This window comes from Lepidochelys kempii, chromosome 2 (assembly GCF_965140265.1).
Source record: "Lepidochelys kempii isolate rLepKem1 chromosome 2, rLepKem1.hap2, whole genome shotgun sequence".
Classification (NCBI taxonomy): Eukaryota; Metazoa; Chordata; order Testudines; family Cheloniidae; genus Lepidochelys; species Lepidochelys kempii.
In genome coordinates, this window is record NC_133257.1 from 49664362 (window position 1) to 49685801 (window position 21440).

The window sequence follows — 21440 nt, forward strand, 5'->3', positions numbered from 1 at the left end:
TATTTAATTATATCCCAATTACTAAATTATTTTGTTAACGAGGTTTGGTACACTACTCACTATTAGACCTTCTCTGGTGGCTTGGGGTGCCTAATCCCACTCCATTCCCAGCACTCTCAGCAAACTGACTCCACTCAGAGCTTTGCGAAACTGGACCAAACTGTGCCTTCACAATCGATAATTCATTTAAAAATGGATAGTTGCACATGCTAGTCTACACTGGCAATGGTAAAGCGCAGCTGTGGGAAATTTAATTATTCCATGGGAAATTTAAAATTTCACTGCTCATTTGGGCCTTAATTCAGCATAGCACTTAAACACATTTAATTGCTTTGCTGATTAGGGACCTTACCTGTTATGTCATCTGTATTGATTGGATTCACTTCAGAACAGCTGTAGTCTATCAGGTTAATGATCTGTCCATTTAAGCAGGCCCTGACGTGATAAAAATCACTGATTTGATTGGAGCGGTTTCTATTGAACAATCATAATACAGTGTTAAGTGCTTTAGAACTACTTATAGATAAGACAGGTTTCACAGTAGCAGCTGTGTTAGTCTGTATCTGCAAAAAGAAAAGGAGGACTTGTGGCACTTTAGAGATTAACAAATTTATTTGAGCATAAGCATAAGCTTTCGTGAACTACAGCTCACTTCACGAAAGCTTATGCTCAAATACATTTGCTAGTGTCTAAGGTGCCACAAGTCCTCCTTTTCATTTTATAGATAAGAGTGCATTTTTCCCTCTCCAAAGTCTCTAAGAACCTATTTTGTTCAACATCCTCTAAGGGCTTGTCTACACCGGCACTTTACAGCACTGCAACTTTCTCCCTCAGGGATGTGAAAACACACGCACACGCACACACACCCCGCCCCGAGTGCAGCAAGTTTCAGCACCATAAAGCACCAGTGTAGACAGTGCACCAGTGCTGGTAGCCACACTCCCAGCTCTGGTAGCTACGCCCCTGCGGAGGCGGGCTCTTTTAGAGTGCTGAGAGAGCTCTCTCCCAGCACTCTGCCACGATTACACAAGCCACGTTAAAGCACTGCCACAGCAGCACTTTACCACTGCCAGTGTAGACTAGCCCTAAAAATGCTAAATGTGGTTACAAAGTAATGAGCAAACATAGTTTAAACAATATACTTATTACCTGTTTACACACAGGATAATTTCAGTTCCAGTTTCAACAAGCCTGAGGAGTTTATCAACTCATGTATCTTTTCAAAAGATTTAGATAACCTATCCTATGAACGACCAAAGAAGAGTATCCAGGAGTATCCTAAATCTAACAAAACCACGAAAGCAATTAATTTCAGTTAAAGCTTAAAGTCTGGATTTTCTGCATTAAAAAATTACCACTGTGTAAATTTCTGATGGATTATTTCCAGATTACCATTGATACAACCACAGAGGTCAAAACTTGAAAAGACCTATTAAACCAGTGGTTTTCAACCTTTTTTCATCTGTAGACCCCTAAAAAATTTTGAATGAAGGTGGGATCCCTTTGGAAATCTTAGCTATAGTCTGTGGACCCCCAAGGATCCAGGGATCACAGGTTGAAAACCACTGTATTAGACCATCCAGTGCCTCTTTCTGCTAATACAAGATTGTTCCCTACAGTATATCTTCCAGCACTTTGTCTAGCTTGGTTTTAAAATGCCACAAGCAAACTTTCTTCTACTCCTTTAGATCTCACTGTGTATTCCACAGCCTAATGGATCTCGCTATTGTCTCATAGCACTTGCTTCACAAGGCGAGTTAATTTCGCTACCAGTGCAAAAGAAAATTGAAAATCATATTTTAACGGAAAAATGCTTGAGACCAATTCCATTTTTTCTAGAGTTAGTAAACCCCCCTTGGTCACCTAGTTCAAGTATCTTCTCACTTCTAGAGCAGGTCATATTATGTGACCAACCTTTTAATATATGACTGGTGCTTCTTTAATTCTATTTCACGAATGCACACAATGTACGTCTCAAAGGATATTGGTTGTTTGTGGAGTCATCCATAACATTTTTGATGCTTTGCTGCAGCCATAATTTTTGCTGATCCAGCTCTTTTTCTTTTAGTTCCAAATCTTCAATTTCTGCTTCAAGATACCTCAGTCTGTCTATGACTTCTTTCGTATTGCAGCCAGCACCTACACCTCTTTTAGAAGGTACAATATTTTATGCAGTCACAATATGTGCAATGATAATGTAAAAAAACTACAGAGAGAGAGAGTTTGAAGCATGGGTATTGCTTTTTTTTTTTTTAAGCCCACCATATTAATTATATTATGAAATACTAAGAGGTAGTAAATTCCCTGCTTTTCTTTTTTAAGTATAAAAATATTGAAAAATGTTTTAAATGTGGGGCCAACATTAGGATTCCCGTCACTGATTTCCATTTTCAAGGCAGGTGGTGTTTTCTGTGTCAGGACTGTGTACCCAGCTCAATTCCCCCTAGTTAGCTCCTCACATGAGCGATGGAAGAATGGAACATGTTTTCTTATAGGCCGAATCTTAGGCTAGCACACTGCCTGCCTGGTCCTTAGCGCTGCTCTGTTCAACTCTACCACACACATCAGAGCCACATCTCCAATCCCTGCCCAAACTCTTCTTGAAGTTCAAAGATTTATTTCTTTTGAGTAGCAAGTTATAAAGTTATGTTATATAAATTTTAGTGCCCATGAAAATGGCCAGATTCACTTTTCAGGACTGTCAATCTAGACACAGTACAATATGAAAAACAGCAATGCTAAATTGCCCCTCAAATATGCTGAAAACCTCAGATTTCACAGTTCAGAGTACTTCAGTCTCTAGCACCATTCAGTTCTTGGCCTCTCTGAAAGCAAGGATGCCAACTGCAGAGAGGACACCTGGTCATTAGGAATTGGATTGAGACCACTGACATATTCTACATAGGCTACCACTGATTACAAAATGAATTTTAATTATTGTTGAATATAGCCAAGGAAAAAGGAATTAGGCCAACTTTTCCCCCCTTGAGAATGTGAAAACTTGCAGAATTGACACTTCTTACTTCCATTGGATGCTGTTTTTTGACTTTTTCTCAATTAAATCTATGCCTTCCAAAACATTGGTGATGTCATAGATTCTTCTTTTTTGTCTCACAGCAAGAGTATCAGCAGCCTGTTAAAAGAACAGAGATAAGTGTCAGCAATCTGCACACCAAGGCAAAAGGCTGGCCCATTAGGCTGCTCACCTGAAGCTCAGCAAGCTTCCTGAGTGCTACAGACTCTAGGTCCCTGGTTTCACAACCTACAGGTCACGACCTTAAACTGGGTCGCCAGAACACTTCAAAGAGTTGCAGGGCTGGCTAGGCTTGGCTCCTTGCTCCCTGTGTTGTGACCTGGTACACAGGGTTGCAGTACCGCTTAGGTTTGGCCTAGCAACTCTTCCGTAATGACAACGGTGGGCAAGCTGGGCGCTATGACCCCATGAGCCAGGCCACAATGTCACTCACACAAATTCCCACTCCCCTCCCCTCCCCCCAGCAGGGTGGCCATGCTAAACCTGAGCAGTACTTTGACACTGGTGTATGTAACACCCAGAGCAGGGAGCCAAGCCCCGCCGCCTACAAGGACAGGAGCCGAGAGGGAACAGTTGATGTCGTGTTCTCCAATAAGTACTGGCCTCCCAAAGTGCATCCTGCTCTGCAACTGAGCAGCACCCCATCTTCCACTCCTGTCCTCCCCACGAAGCTTGCCCCCACCCAATATACCCCTCTCACTCAGCCAGGTGACTTCCCCTCTGTCATGCTACCTATACCCCAACTAATTTCTTCCTCCATTCCCCCCACTTTACCGCCAGGACCTCAAATTCCCCCTACCCCTTGACCCTCTGCTGCCTACGGGTAATGCGTGCGGCTATGTTTTTGGGGGCACTATAGGCTCACTGCCCCTCCCCCACACTGCTTTGACCCCATATCCTTCTCCCCCCCCCAATACCCCATATCCCTCTGCCCCCTCCCACAAAATTCCTTCCCCAGGTTCTCCTCCACCTCTGACATGGGCCATATGCGGGGACAGTGTGTTTTGGGGGGATTATCTTGGCTCACCCCCCCATCCCCAGTTGCTGGGGTTCCAGCTATTCACATCTGGCTGGAGCATCTGGAATCTTAGCTCTGAGCTCCTCTGTCCCTGTCCGACATCCCCCTGCCCCCTGGAGGAGGGCGGCCTCTGGGTTGCAACAAATCATCAAAGTTTACAAATGGTCCTGAACTCAAAAAGATTGAGAAACACTGCTCTAGTCATAATTCTGAAGGGAAAGGGTTCACTATTCAACACTCACAGATGTCCAATTATACATTTTTAAGGCCCTCAGTTTTCAGTTTTTACCAATTTTTAATAAAAAACAATTCCCAGTTCTTACAAAAGCTATTATTCAGGTTTTACAGATATTAACCCAAATTTTGGACAACTTAAGTACATGAAAAGTACTGATTATGTTAAACACATCTACCTAATGGACTGGATTTTCTTATGTTAATAATAAAATAGTCTGACTGTAAATGCAAGGCTGTCTGTTAAAGTAAGTCAACGTAGTGGAAGATACGCACATGTACATGAATGCGTGTGTGTATGCACAGTTAATATACAGCTAATGAAATGAACCAGCATTAAACTGCTTTTACTTTCACTACTATTATCTTTCTATTGGTTGCTTCTTCTTTCCTTCCATCCCACAATATTAACTGCTAATATTTACCTAAAAAACAACTGACTGATTTTTTTGTATCGGTTTTCACCCATTTTTTAAATTTTTGTAACAAACACTGATAAATTCGTGAGAAACATTAAACAAAACACAAACCACAGGCCTTGCACATTCTGCACCACTGTCCTTCAAGATCAGAGTCCCTGGCTAAGTCCAGCCAAACTCCATACAAAAATGGCACGCAGGGCTCTACAGTCCATGCTCAGAGAAACCGCCAGTTACCTCAACATAGGGGCCAGTTATTCCGTGGCCAGCTGGGTATATGCCATGCAGGAAAGAGTACAAAGGTGCTGTGCATGTCCCAAATATTAAATAACCAATCCCTCTCCTTCCCTCCACCCCCATAAAAAAGTCTGAAAATTTCTTTTTGGAAGGTGGAGAATGAGAATATGGAAGGAGGAGGGCAGTATCTCTCTGCAACAATAACCAAATAAACCCTCAGAGTAGAGGAGGCTAGAAAGAAGTCTACCTCCTCTGGTGACTTTGAAAAACTAATCCAGTTCTATGATGGATTAACTCATGTTCACCTTAGAACCACACATCACGGAGTAGTTAAAGCCTCAATAACCAGGGGTAGTCTAGCCAAAGGATTTTCAGTGTATCTTGTGTGATATAAAATGGAGCAGCTACCTTCTGTTAATATATTTCTGGATCCCACCATTGGACCTTCTCTCCAAATCACTGAGGAAACACTTATAGAGCGACAAAGCAGATTGACTCTTCATGTGTTCCATTAGAAATGTAGAAATCATGAGACATAACAGAGTGTAGCAACTTTATAATTAAGAATGCCTTTAATACAGACCCTTGTATTAAGAATGTAATACACAATTAGAATTGGGAGTAGAAGTGATTTTGCTTTTATATAGCGTGTTCCATACTAAAGCTATCTAAACACATAGAAAGAAATGAGATAGAAACATAGCACAGCAACTTAATGGACAAATGTTGAAGCCATTACACACTTAGCAATAGCTCATGGCTTTGGACAATTGAAATGTTTCACTAGAGAACAGAAATGTTGATTACGTCTCCAGAATTATCCCCAACCTTTTTCAAAAGGCTTAGTAAGCTTAACTTCTACCTGGAAATCCAGCAAAGATAGGTAGAAAGAATCTCATTTTAAAAGGTGGGGCAGGGGCGGGGCCTCATGGAAGAGGTGGAGTGGGGGTGGGGCCAGGGGCAGCAAGGGTGTCAGTGATGCGGCCCTCGGGCCAATGTATTAGTCTTCATGTGGCCCTCCTGGTAACTTGTGTTTGAGATCCCTGCCCTAACCTAATTATGTCTGAGCTACTGAAGTCCTCAAATTGTGGTTTAAAGACTTCAAGGTGCAGAGAATGCTCCAGCAAGTGACCCGTGCCCAACGCTGCAGAGGAAGGTGAAAAACCCCCAGGACCTCTGCCAATCTGCTCTGGAGGAAAATTTCCTCCCGACCCCAAACATGGCGATCAGCTAAACCCTGAGCATGTGGGCAAGACTCACCAGCCAGACACCCAGGAAAGAATTCTCTGTAGTAACTCAGATCCCACCCCATCTAATATCCCATCACAGGCCATTAGGCATATTTATGGCTAATAGTCAAAGATCAATTAATTGCCAAAATTAGGCTATCCCATCATACCATCCCCCTCCATAAGTTTATCAAGCTTAGCCTTGAAGCCAGATATGTCTTTGCCCCCACTGCTCCCCTTGGAAGTCTGTTCCAAAACTTCACTCCTTTGATGGTTAAAAACCTTCATCTAATTTCAACACTAAACTTCCCGATGGCCAGTTTATATCCATTTGTTCTTGTGTCCACATTGGTACTGATCTTAAATAATTCCTCCCTCTCCCTGGTATTTATCCCTCTGATATATTTATAGAGAGCAATCAATTCTCCCCTCAGCCTTCTTTTGGTTAGGCTAAACAAGCCAAGCTCTTTGAGTCTCCTTTCATAAGACAGGTTTTCCATTCCTCGGATCATCCTAGTAGCCCTTCTCTGTACCTGTTTGTTTGAATTCATCCTTCTTAAACATGGGAGAGCAGAACTGCACACAATATTCCAGATGAGGTCTCACTAGTGCCTTGTATAACGGTACTAACACATCCTTATCTCTACTGGAAATACCTTGCCTGATGCATCCCAAGACCGCATTAGCTTTTTTCACGGCCATCCTTACTTATATGATCATACACTATTTTTTCACAGGACCTCTGACTCATTCAGTGCAGAGGATGGACTGTGCTCACTTAATGAGCAGCTATTCAATATTCTGTTTTCTCCTTGTTGTTTAATGTGTGCCCTATGCCTTATTTACTGCACAATATTCAAACCCTGCTCTAAAGCCAGAATTAATTTCCTCATAGGTTTTTCTATGGCATTCATCATTATAATATTTGACTGCTTCATAGATTCCAAGGCCAGAAGGGACCATTGTGACCATCTAGTCTGAACTCCTGTGTAACAGAGGCTACAGAACTTCCCCACAACATTCCTAGAGCAGATCTTTTAGAAAAACATCCACTCTTGATTTAAAAGTTGTCAGCGACGGAGGATCCACCACAACTCTTTGGTAAGTTGTCCCAATGGTTAATCACTCTCAACGTTAAAGATTTCAGACTTATTTCCAGTCTGAATTTGTTAAGCTTCAGCTTCCAGCCATTGGATCCTGTTACACCTTTCTCTGCTAAACTGAAGAGCCCATAATTAAATATGTTCCCCATGTAGGTACTTATAGACTGTAATCAAGTCACCCCTTAAGCTTCTCTCTCCGTTAAGCTAAACTGATTAAGCTCATTGAGCCTATTGCTATAAAACACATTTTCTAAACCTTAAAGCATCTCACAGCTCTTCTCTGAACCCTCTCCAATTTATCAATATTATTTAATTAATGTTTACAACTCCTTGTAAAGTGGGGGTGTTGGTGCATGGGGGAAGGGGGTATTATCTCTATTTACAGATGAGGACCTGAGGCACAGAAAGTATGTCTACACTACAATCAGTTAGTCTCTAAGGTGCCACAAGTACTCCTTTTCTTTTTACTACAATCAGATGGTGTGATTGCAGCACCTGCAGACATACCAAAGCATAGGCAACTTCACCCACTAGCTCTGCCCAGCCAGGACCCTGGGTACATACTCTAGTGACCACTGCTGAGTCTCCGCTTCTATTATTACTCAAGCTAGCTTTGATGTAGCTAGATGAAAATTAGCTCAGGTATGTACACATATGCTGCAATTATACCTCTCAAATTGCAGTGTAGACATACCTAATGAGATTAAGGTCAAAAGCAGCCACTAATTTTGGGTGCTAAATTTAACACATCTAAGACTGATTTTTCAGAGTACTTAGCAGTATATAGCACTTTCTAGGTTCAAAGCACAGTTCCCATTGACTTCAGTTGCAGCTGTGTGTGCTCAGCTCTTCTGCAGATCAGACCCCAGGGTCTCATGTCAGGAAACCAGAAAATGAGGAACACACAATTAGCAACCACCTGTGAAAAGCATGGTTTAGGTGACTCAACTAGCATCACATATGAACTCAATGGCAGAGGGAGGGCTAGAATCCAATTCTCCAAGGCAGTGTTCAGCTGCCTTAACCATGGGACCATCCTATCACTCCTGAAATCCCTTGCCTCATTCACAACACACCTTCCAACTTCCACACCAAATAAAGCAGGGGTCCTACAGACAACAGTTTCCTTCACTACACAACTCTGAATGATACCCAGAGGAGGTCCAGCCTGTGCACTGATGGAGGCAGAGATCCCTGTGGACAAAATGGTACATGATCATATAATCAAAGACTTTTCACTAATAATAGCCACAAGAAGGTGAGTTAAGGTTAAACAGGCAAACTTAATAATAGTCCTTTAATTTAGTTTTTGGGTAATTTCCTAGGATTTTTAAATAAGCAAACTGAAAAAAACAAATTTTATCATGTGGCATCTTATTGAGACCCACATAGGTCATCAGCTGGGTTGGAACCTTTACACCTTTGTCACTTGAGCTGACAGAGTAACTGACAGAAGTAATAAGTTGTCACCTTCTAAGCTAGGGGGGAGGAGACACTTTGCCAAAGGGTTTCACTCCTATTTGCTGACAGCAGAGGAATGGTGAACTCAGGAATCCTAGGTTTTGTTCCAGGCTCTGGAGGGGAGTGTGGGCCCAGACTCTTTTGCCCATTCTTCCCAGTGTGTGAGCCCTTCTACTCTGTCCTCTTCAACCTATCCTTGTCCTAGTTCTATCTCTTCCCTACTCCAGGCTCCTTATCCCAGTCCCATTCTCCTAGCCTACCCAGAGTCAATCTCCATTCCTCAGGACTCTCATCCTAGTTCCAATCTCCTTGCCCAGTCAGTCCTACTCTTACCCCTCTATACTCTCCGTCCCACTCTCTTTCTCCATCCAGTACCACTTCTACTCTGCACATCTTTTTAGCCAATGTTTCTCTCCCTTCTCCTGGCTTCCAGTCACCAACACCCCACACCTACCCATGTTCCCTGTCCCCACTGGCTCCCAGTCCTACTATCATCCTCTTGGCTCCTTGCCCCAGTTTCTTTACCCAGCCAGTACCAGTTTTACCCTACACCCTGGCTCCTCATCAGATCTGTCTTTCTTCCCCCCGGGCCTTGATTCTTAATCCCTGTCTCTCACCACATACACCTACTGGCTCCCAGATCCAATCTCCTTGCCCAGCCAGTTCCAATGTCCTTCCTGCCCTTGCTCGCAGGCCCAGTTCCCCCCTCTATTTCCCAGCCTCCTTGTCCCAGTATATCCCTTCAAGCCCAGCTCTTCTTCCCTTTATGTTTGCATCAGATAGATTCCTCCTGCTCACTGTCTGGGCAGGAGACTGATTTCCTGCTTTTAGTTCCAGTGCCCAGACCTGGCCCAAAGCGGCCCAGATCTGTAACTGCAGGGAAAGTCCTATTCAGGCCCCGACTGGAGGATGCCCTGTGTGGACACAATCTTCAGGGAATTTAGCTGCTAAAATGTAAGATGACTGGCCATACATGAGCTGCAATTTTTCAAAGGCTTATAACTTGGTCAAATGTGGGTGGATTTTCAGGGGGACATCAAAAGACATTCCTGATTTAAAGGCTACCCCCTGCCAAATTTCAAGTCCCTATTCCAAAGCATGGGGGCAGGGAGGGTGGCACTAGGGCACCAGAGTTCTATAACATGGACAAAATATATTTTTTTCTAGCTTCAGTTTTGGAAATAGATGAACAGTTTTGGTTGAAATTTTCAAAAAGAAATTCAGCCTGAGCCAGACACTCAGTATGGAACATCTCAGCCCAAATGGTTAAAATTGTAAATAGGACCTTACAGTGGGAAGTGTTGGTCAACTTTAATAGTAGGCAATGCTACGAAAATCACACAGGGCATATTTTTTAATATAACAGCTGTGCTGGAACGGTCTATTCTAGATTTATATTTAATCATTTATATATTTATGCATCACAAAATTTCATTTTTATGTAACAAAGAATTCTGCTGCATAGCTGAATTAAAACCCATCCCCATACTTGCAGAAGAATGGAGTTAATGGTGGTCTTTATTACCACCTCTCGTTAAAAAAAATATCCATTTTATACTGTTAGTCTGAGCTAGCAGACTGGTCTCAAATGCATTGCCCCATCCCCCATCCAAAAATACACCCTTCTAAAATAAAAGGGGTTTGAAAATTGTATATGGCAGATGATTCAGAAAGAGCCCATCTACAAGAGGAAAGTGACCTATTTCTGACAAAATTTTTCAGCAACGGGTTTATACTGTCCCCATCATGCTCCAGCACACAAACTTGTGAAAACCCTTTAGTTGATACTACAGGCAGGACAAAACTGGTTTCAACACAATTACAGAACTCATGAAAAATGCCATGTTCCACTAAGTTTTAATAACAGGGAGGTAAAACTTTCAAAAGCACCTTAAGAGTCTAAGTCCTATTAACTTTCAATAAGACAAAAAAGGCTGTTAAACACTTAAGTCACTTTCAAAATTGGAACTTAGGTGTTTTTGAAAATTTTACCTAAGACTTCTCCACAATTCTCCCACTGTTGGTAGCACTGCCACAGGGAACCAGATGTGCCAAGGTGGCTCACAACAGGCCTGGTCTACAAGAAAAAAGGCCATTTCACTTTAGTTGGGATCAGCTCTCCTTTCTCCCCCTCCAAATTTCTCATATTTGGAATTGTTCAATAAAATATCTTTAGTGGAAAATAGCTGCACAGTAGTCACTGTTTCTAGTAACTCCTCCCATTTTAAATAAGTATAAACCCAGGCAAATATTACTTGACTTTCTCTTACGAAGGTTTGTGACTCGCAGACAAATACACAGCATGATGCACAGATTCTGTGAATATTTAAACTGTGACCCATTTTATGCTTCCAAGGAAGTTTTAAAAAGTAGTTCATTGGTATTTGGTTGAAATTAGAATCCAGGCACATTTATCAAAGCAGGGGCAGCATCAGCATACCACTAGTTATGAGAAGTAAGGAGTATGCTGCTTCCCTGCCCCTTAAAAAAATATAAACCTCAGACAACTCAGCTCTGCTCTTCTTGCTCGCTGTAGCACACAATGTGTGCACTTGCATTTCTGCAAGCATTGCTTTTTACCTGACTGCCACGAGGAACCATTTCCGGTGTGATTAATTTAGTCTCTCTTTTCTTGTTTCTACTTTTCCAGTGGGATTTTTTTGTTTTGGAACCTCCTTTCCCTCCTCATCTTTCTTCCCTTCTCACTTCTTCACTGATAATTTTATTTCATCTCCTTGACCAGGCTTGTCTACTCACACAGTTATTCCAAGATAACATCACAGATGGGGATGGACATTATTCTGGAATAAGAATGTCCACACATGAAATGACTGAAAAATAACTGTTGCATTTTAAATTCGCACCCTCCTTTAATCCAAATTAATTTTGAAGTGTAGACAAGCTCCCAGTTCTCCCCCCACAGTCCATCTACCTCTAAATGTTAACAAGGTATGTGTCTAATGCTAGAACTATTGCCAATGACAGGCATTCAGAGCCATCTAAAGAGAGAACTGCTCCTAGTGATCACTTATGGGATAGTGCACCAGAACCTAATGGGGGTGGGAGAAGGAAAAAGAATGACAAGACAACAACTGTGCAGTATCACATGCCCAAATCATAATCCCACAGCCAGTTTAACTGTGATTTTCAAGCTTTTCAAGTCCTGCTAGTGGACTACGGGTAGAGAGCCAGCTCCTCTTCCTCTTCATATTCTGCTGCTAAATCAGGAAGCTAAAAACACATTTATTTAATGCCTTCTAAGTATTATTTTCCATATAAACAACTGGTATAGTTGTCACAGAAGAGTTACTGAAATGGTAAGTGATTTTGAATGGGAGGATAGGCGGCTCACAAAACAATGTCTCTCTAAGATGTGGAACCCCTGGCCTTATAAAGATACCTGCTACTGGAACTAAAATTCATGAGCCACCTGCCTACAGAAATTCTGTAACTCCCTGAAAATGTAGCTATGGTATGCAACTTGGTTTCTACTTTTCTTAATAGAGACATGTATAACTGCTTTACAGCAGATACTGGGGTAAACAGATGTTCAGTTTGATTGGTCATGAAAGTACTAAACATTTATTTAGCACAGACTGTGCTTTAATAAAGTTTACTACTATCTTCTACTCATACTTAACAGCTCAGCAAACAAAATGTGTAAGAAAACAGTTTCTGACTTAAACCTAGAAAACCTGCCACGATGGTGAAAGTAGTAGTAAGATTTAAACCCGAGCCTTAATTTTCATTCTTCACTCAAATTTTCTTTGTTTTTCTGGGTAAAAACAGACAAAACTTTAAATATCAATCATCACTACTACTATACTACCATGACCCTGAAAGAGACAACATGAAAAAGTGGACAACAGACAGACAACTCAGGACTTGTGTATACATCGAGTTATTCAGGATATCTACTGTGGAAGAATTCCATGTGTGGACACAGTTATTCAGGAATAAGAGTGTCCACACATGGAGTTATGCCAAAATAGTTATTCTGCTTTAAATTCATAATCTACCTTATTCCAGAATAACTTTAACATGTAGACAAACCCTTAGATACTATGGTGATGAGAGTTAGAAATACTAAATAAATTAACCCTAATACTTTTGGGAGCCATTATGGGCCATAATGTAAATATATTAGTGTTCAAAACAAATCTCCTTTTGCTCCATCATCTTTGGAACCATCATTACTGACTTTTATACTTTCCACTTCTCAAACTGTCTCAGAGGATATCAAAGTTCATGACAGATAATAAAGTAAACTTCACAGCAGCCCCTAAGGCAGGGATGTTCTATGCTTATTTTACAGACGAAAAAGTTAAAGCACAAAAAGGCTTACTGACTTGTCCAGTATCACATAGGAAGTCTGTGGTACAATCTGGGACAGTCCTAATATCTTCCGGCTACCCTCCAAGCTTCCCTTGAAAAGTTTCATTTTCAAGTCAGACCCAGCACTTTAGTCATTAGCATTTCTAATCTAATGCTGATGCACAATACTAAACACTAAGAAAAAGTACATTTTCTCCACCATAAAACTCCAAAAAGAACAGTTGATGTTTATCATTAATTATATGGGAGCACAAAATTTTCTAGCTAACCTCTACTGTATTTTGCACTAAAAACAGTACATGAGATCTCAGTCAATTGGCAAAAATTAATTTTCATTGTACATGTTATTTCCTAATTAGAGAAAAGGTGGGTAAGGTAATATTTTTTATTGGACCAATTTCTGTTGGTGAAAGATCCTGAAGGAGAGCTCCTCATAGCTTGAAAGCTTGTCTCTTTCACCAACAGAAGTTGGTCCAATAGAAGATATTACCTCACTGACCTTGTCTCTCTAATATCCTGGAGCCAACATGGCAACAACAACATAGCAAATAAATTATGTAATTAGGACAGTTTGGGCAAAATTATCCATCCTTTTTCAAGAGATTCATCTGTAGGTAATACGAATTTTCCATCTTCAATAGTTCTTGAGTGTCCACCTGGCTGTAGGGATAAATCCTGCTTCCACTAAAATTCTGTTACTGACTTCAGTGGAATCAAGATTTGATGTCTGAACATCCTGCTTCTTCCTTCTGTGAAGATTTTCTTCAATAAGTAGTCTCCAAGTCACTTCAAACTAGGGTGACAAGACGTCCTGATTTTATAGGGACAGTCCCGATTCTGGGGTCTTTTTCTTATATCTGTTTCTATTACCCGCCCACCCCGTGTCCTGATTTTTCACACTTGTTGTCTGGTCACCCTACTTCAAACACTAAACAGTTTAAAAGACCTCAGCAAACACAACCTCTTGACCAGCAAAGCATCACGCAACATACAACTTCTCTGTGGTACAGTTAAATCAAGGATCTCTGACAAACTCCAAATATGAGATCTCTGGCAATAGTTGGATACATCTGATTGGGTATCAAGACAACTACTTTACGTCACACCATTTCAAAATCACTTCAATTTGGGCTGCTCATAATTTATGGCTTGAACAAGTGCTGAAATGAGTTAAAGGGATACTATCAACTTTGAAACTGAATATTTTTAAGTTTCTGATTGAGCTCCATTGAAATAGTACGTCCTGAAAAGTTTTGTTTTGTATTGTTTAAAAGTCCTTTTGTTCATTAAAATTACCTGTTTTTCTGCTCCCCTATTGACATTTAAGGGTCTTTTCAACAAGGGAAAAACTGTTTATATAGGAAGATAGTGAAAGTGACAATACGCATTGTTATCAAATGCACAATGTGAGCAAACCAGAAGGAAAAAGTGTTCACTAAACTGTTTCAGTTAAGGTAATCTTGGATATTATTTTTAAAAAGTTAATACATTTTTAAATGAATTAGCTGGAAGTCACCTGATTTTCTTCTGTGCAAATGCAAAAACCAAAAGATAGTAATTTTCTATCAGCAAAATCAGAGTTTGCAAGTACAACATAATATTAAAATGTATCACACGACATTCCCGAATTTCCAATGGAGGATGTAATGTACAGAATAGGATCTTCCTTTTACACAAAATTTTCTAGTATCTCTGTCAGTCATAGGTAGAAAACAGGCAAGGAAATTTTAGATGCCAATAACTGCTTTTCTGAGGTTTCTGTGAACATATGTGTAAGTCACACAAGTTCTGAATTCTATAATCTGCATTCGCTGATTAAATTTCAGCCATCTCACAAGTGCTTCCATTAAAATAACTCCAGAACAAATGAGATACACAAACTGCCTTTTTTCTAAAAATGGAAGTTAGAAGCACTAGTAATGCATAAACATAAATCCAGAGTGGCCAGAGCTCTACAACACAACCCAAATTATGGAGACTAGAGATTCAGTTCATCATGATCTGGCAGGCGGCCTCACCATGCCCTCTTGAACTAAGTTGGGGCTACACCTTATGCAGAGATCTGTCTCCACGAGTGCTCATCCAAGGGTAAGGTGCCTACAATCTGTTCCATTCTGTACCTATTAAGAGAGCCTTTTGGTCTCTTGGAAAGTTGAAACCTCTTGGCTCGTCAAAAAATGACCATCCAATCCCTGAAATAAATCATGCAACAGAGAAAGCCTTACAAGTACAGACCAGCACAAGCCTTATACCAGTGGTCCCCAAACTGTGGGGCATGACTGCACCCCTAGCAGGGCACTGAGGAATGTTCAGGGGGGCACGGGTTGGGCCCAGCCCCCACTGGGGTCAGGGAAGGAATACCACACTTCCAGCCCCGTCTGCCCCCAGACCACCTCCAACCCTTGCCTCACTCCTCCCCCAACCCTGTTCAGCCCCTAGTCCTCTCTGCCTCCAGACACAGATACACTAATAAAGGCGTTTTTACTCTCTGCTTGGTTCTCAGACAGAAAAGGTTCTCTTTTGCAACCTGGGCTGGCCTCGGTCACAGCTGATTCATGCCACCTGTTGGGGCTCCACAGATCCTACCAACTTACAAGCCAGCCCCATTACACTGCAGGGGAACTGGAAAGGAAGAAAACACTTGCTCTGACAGGACTCCACTCTCCCTTGGGAGAGGATCCTGCTTGTGTTCCAGTCCCTGCCAACTGCAACCTTTTCGCACTTTGATTGAGAAAGGAGTCTTAATACAGCTTTTAGTTTCTCTCTGGAAAGTCAATAGGGGAAAGTTATAGTTTGTATAGAACTATGGGAAATAGCGCATGAGAAAGAAGCCTGTCTATTCAAACACACACCACTTTCAGTTCCAGAGACCCCCATGCCTTTTCCCATATTCAACCCCCTACACAGAGACTAACTCCAGACTCCCCATCCCAAAACACATTACACCCTCCAATGACGTTCAGCTCCACATCCACCCCACCACTGGGCCACCTCCACTGCAAAGACCACCCAGATCCACCACACACAGGGAGACCCCTCTCACAAACAGGGTCCTCCCCGAAAGATACTCCTCCTTACAGGTGGGCCCACCTAGGCAGGGACAAGCAACCACTCCGTCAGAGTCACACACACACTCCCCCGCACGCTACACAGGTCTGGACACCCCCTCCTCAGCCCCTTCACCCCTCCCCCCCCGCCACTCTCCTCAGGGCCCCCGGGCAGGTCAGCCCCTCGCGTTCACATGGAGAACACCCCACCCCCCACTCACACTCACTCCATCAGCCCCTTCCAGATCCCAGCCTAGCCCAGGAACCCCCATGCAGACCGCAACCCCTCAGCGGCTTCCCTCCAGATCCGACCGACCGCCCCCTGCCAGGCAGACCCGGCCCTGCCCCGCGCACCCACCGCTTTCAGGTCCAGCACGCCGTCCTTGGCCTCCTGCAGCAGCGACACGAACTTGGTGGTGAGGAGCCCCAGGCTCTTCTCGTGCCGGCTGCTGCTGCCGCTGCCGCCGCCGCCGCCTGCCGCCGGGGCCCCCGCGCTGCTGCTGCTGCTGCTGCTGCTCACCGCCTCGGCCAGAGCGGCCATGCTGCTGCCCGCCCTCCAGCGAGCGGGGCGTCCCCGGCGGCTGCGGCACCACGTGTCCCGGGAGGCCCCGGCCACAACAATCCGAGCCCTGCAGGAGCCCCAGGGCCGGGGGGGAGGGGGGGGGTGAGACCGTGCGAGGAAGTGACGCTACCCACCGCTGTTGCTTGGAGACGGGCTGTTGGGGGCGGGGCTCCGGGCGCCCCACGGAAGGGCGGGGAGGGAAGGCAGCTCCCAGGAGCGCTCTGGCCGCGGAGCGTGAGCGAGCAGCCCCCGGCCCGCCAGCGCGCAGGGATGGGGCCGCGGGGGTTGTCCCGCCGCCGCCACCGGCGGGCCTCCGGCGTAGGCAGGGGCAGGGCTCCCCGCGGGCGGGGCCGGGGCCGGAACAGTGTTTACAGGGCGGGTGCTGCTGATGGAAACCGTGTATTTGGTGCTTGTTAGTCTTTCTTCAAGCCGCAGCGCTCCTCGCAGCACCGCTGGTGGGGAGCGAGAGCGTGAACGTCTCGTTTGAACTCACCCAGCACCCCCTCCCCCCCCACGCCCCTCCTCCGCCTGGGGTTGTTGCTCAGCCCCGCCCAGCGTGGGGCAGCCCAGGGGCCTGCACCCAGCGTTCCTCCGTTGGGTGTGATTTTTCTCACCGCAGTCGGCGAGTGAAAGCCCGGGTGCGGAAGCCGGGACACCAGCACTGTCCCCTCCCGCCAAGCCAAGGCAGAGCACTGGGAACCGCGGGAGGGGGCCGAGCCTGGGGGCGGAGCGTGGGCCGCGATGCTGGGCTGTTTGGGAAGGCACAGCCGAGCCCTGCCTACGGTACCTGCCCCCCAAAACATTCAGATTTGACTCCAGCCTAGGTAGGCGCGCAGTGAAACCACCTCCCCCAACGGCATGAAGCTGTGGCTGACCTCAGGTGCCACAAGTACTCCTTTTCTTTTTGTGGATACAGACTAACGCCACTGCTACTCTGAAAACTGCAAATGTAGATACTGTCCACCCTACCAGTCAGCTAGCAGCTTACCCCTCTGGTCATAGTTGTGGACTGTGGTGCCCAGGGTCACGCAGACCAAAGCCATGCCTACCTCCCCCTTAAAAACACTCGTATTTTTAAATGCTTTTTTCTGTTTGTCCAGCTTTGCAAGAATGCTTAGCATCTCTCTCTCCTTGGTGTAATTGACCATGCCAGCTCCATCCAGGGAATGCACTCCTGCGTGGAGTAGACAGGTGGTATTAGGTCTCCTGGCCCTGTGTGGAGAAGAGGCTGTGCACACACAACTGTGGACCAGCCGTAGAAATGTGGACATCTCAAACAGATTGTAGGGGGCATGCAGGCAAAGGGTACAATGGGGCTGTGTAGCAGTGCCATGTGAAACAAACCATAATCAATCCGGTTCTGAGCCACTTCTTTATTCTTTCACAACACATACTGCAGAATGCATTGCAGTACTTAGATCACTCAAATGTACAGCACCACCCAACTCATAGGTTTAAGAAAACACCCAGTTGTATGTATAACAGTAAAGCAAGCACTGCATAATTAATAGCTTCAGTAGTTATAAATGTGTAGGAAGTGCATAGTGCTTGCTAACAGCATGCAAAGCATCAGGACCAGAGAGCAGTTCAGCAGACAACACACTGTGGCTGACCATTAAAGTGTTCTTTTCAAAGTGCTCCTCAACCACATAGCTCCACATTAATATTTGTAATGACCCTTATATCTGGCTTTTCAAAGTCAGCAGACAGCTGCTCCACCTCTGCCCTCCATCTTGGTAGCAGCTTTTCCCCCTTTGCCTCACAAGATAAGTCTACACTCAGGGCCATCCTTACCTGTACTCAAAGTACGCAGCTGTGTGCTGCTCTACCTCTTCCCTATGGCCCCTGCTCCACCCCTTCTCCAAAGACCCCACCCCTGCTCTGCCCCCGCCCTGCATTTTCCTGCCCCTGCTCTGCCCCAGCCCCGCCCCACTCCACCCCTTCCCCTGAGGACTGCAGCAGTGGTCAGGTGCCCTGCAGCCTGCTCCACGCCACCGGCTCCCAGCCGCCCCGCTGGTGAGTGCTGGGGGGTGGCTTCCCCTGCCCTCCAAGTCACAAGGCTAGGAGCCAGGGGAGCAGAGTGGAGCGGGCTGTGGCCAGGTCACTCCACTTCCTGCCGCCCCGTGAGTGCAGGATTGGGTCCACCCTGCACTCACCAGGCAGCAGGAAGTGGAGCGACCCAGCCCCATCGCTGCTCCGCTCCGCCAGTTCGTGCTGGGGGGCCGTTCCCCCCTGCCCTCCAAGCCTGCTCCTACCCCTTCCGCGGAGGCCTGGGGCTACACCCACCCACCCTGTGGGGGGGCTGCATAGGGCACCAAAATGGCTAGGGCTGGCCTTGTCTACACTGCACACTTCTTTCTGCAGTGTGTCATGTACGTGTCCCCCTTGCACAGTGTAGATGGTGAGGCAGGCACTGATTAGGTGAGTAAAGACATGCCTGAACCCTGTGGGTATCTACTCAGGTATATACCATACATGACTCTCTACTTGTCCAACAAATGTTTCCCCTTTGTACACTGCTGTTTTTAGCAGGATAGTGTCCTGTTGCTGGTAGGGAGAGACTCTGGCAGGGGGTAAAGTCTCCAGCAGTTCCCTGCTGCCAGAGACTTTCCCCACCGCAGAAAACTGCTGGATACCTATTCATGGTGCACCGCATTTGCATCAACACAAGCACTCTTGGTGAATATGTGCAGTGCTGATGAAAGCAGCCATGTATGTATTCAAACGAGCGACATATTAATTTTGGTTGCTGTACACCAATCTAACTTGCATCAACCTAAGCTTGTAGTGTAGACATGGTCCTAGACAAGCCTGGGGTAGGTCTATATGATGGAATCTTCCTCATCCCTTTCCTTAATGAGCAAGCTGATTTTAGGTCAGTAGATAGGTCAGGGGTCAGCTGATGGGTGATCAGATGTTAAAGAAAATTCTCCAAGAGAAGACAAAGTAAACTGGCCTTTCGCAGAAAACACTTAACCCGGAACTAGCCCAGACATCTGGAACGTTTTCTTCTAACCCAGGGTTTCCCAAAACTTTGCCCAAACAAAGAGTAAATTAAGGGGAGGGAGGACATGGAAACCACAGCAAATTAGCTTTAAATGAAGCAGTTTTTATGTACAGCAGGTCCCATTTTTGAATGATATAGTCTCCACTAGGATCAAGATAAAGCATTGCTCATTGGGAATTGGAATCTTCACAGCTGCATCCCTGCATAAAAAATAAAGGCAGCCACAGACTGTGTTATAGAATGGTGTGGGTTTCACTTTGGCCATCCCTTTTTCTGTCTGCTTTTTTCTTAGGACCATCAATCCTGCCAGAACTTAAGCACATGTAACTTTACTCATGTGAATAGCCTCACTGAACACTATGCATGTTATTAAGTGTTTGCAGGATCTGGGTCAAAGTTTCCAATAGGCTAAGAAGCCAGATACAAAGACTAGTATTTAGCATTAATATAAAATATTATGCCACAATATTTAAAAAAAAAAAAAAAAAAACCTACAAGGAAATACAGACTCCCTCTCAAGGTTGTTCACGGCAACCACTTTTCTTTCAGTTACAAAGTTTAAAGTCCAAATCAAAAGGAGGTGTGGACTATGTCTCCAACAAATCAGGTCACTGTTACCATGCTGTTAGTCCTCTGATCTGACCATTGCTGTTTTGCTTGGGAGAGAGTGTAACTTTTAAAAAAAAGTAGAGCTTTTCCTTATGGATTTAAAAGTGATATGGAATACTTCTTAGTCAGAGTCAAATTCTTTTAATTATCCTAAATCATTGCGAGTTAGAGTTTTTGAATTAAACCCTAAATATATTTATAGCAGTGTGAAAAATCAAATTCTCTTTAACTTACCTGCCAAGACTAAGTTCTGGGAGTGAAATTTGTGCTTTCTGTTAAACTTCTTCAATTGGCTTAGTGTAATTTGGTGATGATAGTGCTCACCCCCTTTTGTAAAGCACTGAGATCCTTGGATCAAAAATCCTAATTATTAGCCCACAGTTACTTACTGGTAAGATCAGAATTAAGGTTGTGCTTGAGTAACATTATGAGGAATTAGATAGGAAAATTGTGATGGGTTTGGGTCTGTCCCATACAGCACTTCTCCCTTTGTTAGCTCATCACACCGGGAAGCAATGCCTTGGGAGTGCAGTCAGAGGCTGGGTTCCCCGCTGCACTGCTGTCTGGTACGCTGTGGCAACAACACTGTAGAGAGCAGACCCATCATAATGTACATATCCAGTTCCTCTCAATTACAGTCTGGGGTCTCCCACCTCCCAGGTGGGTGCCCTGACAGGGGCGGCAGGTTTGCATAATTTTTGGTGGTGCCCAGAACAGGTCCAAGTCCCGCCCCACCACACACACCTGCCTAGGGCTCTGGGACGGAGTTTGGGTGCTGGGTGCAGGCTCTGGGCTGTGGCAGAGGATTGGGGTGCAGGAGGGGGTACAGGGTGTGGGCTCCGGGAGGGAGTTGGGGGTGCAGGCTCTGGGAGGAATTTTGGGTGCTGGCTGCGGGCTCTGGGCTGGGATGGGGATTGGGGTGCAGGAGGGATTGTGGGGCATGGGGAGAGGCTGGGGATGAGGAATTTGGGATGCAGCAGGCAGGCTGCCCCAGGGCTGGGGCTGGGGCCGGGGCCAGAGAGGAGGGCTCCCCCCAGTCCTCTCCCCTCCAGCAGCAGCAAGCTTCGGGGGAGGTGGTGCCCTCCCCGGCCTCACTGGCACGACACTTACCTAAGTCCCCTCAGGCTGCTGCTCAGGAGGTCCAG

General features: G+C 44.9%; 1 protein-coding gene across 1 annotated transcript in view; it reads right to left on the reverse strand.

Annotated features, from left to right (window-relative positions):
- The window catches only part of E2F5 (E2F transcription factor 5), a 27449-nt gene extending 10720 nt beyond the window's left edge, over positions 1-16729 (reverse strand). Inside the window, exons 1-3 of the mRNA XM_073330661.1 lie at positions 16476-16729; positions 3024-3133; positions 1984-2147 (exon numbers count right to left, since the gene is read on the reverse strand). Coding sequence (XP_073186762.1) covers positions 1984-2147; positions 3024-3133; positions 16476-16658 — 457 coding nt within the window. The 5' untranslated portion in view covers positions 16659-16729. The remainder of the gene's footprint in view (positions 1-1983; positions 2148-3023; positions 3134-16475) is intronic.
- Between the last annotated feature and the right edge of the window lie 4711 nt (positions 16730-21440).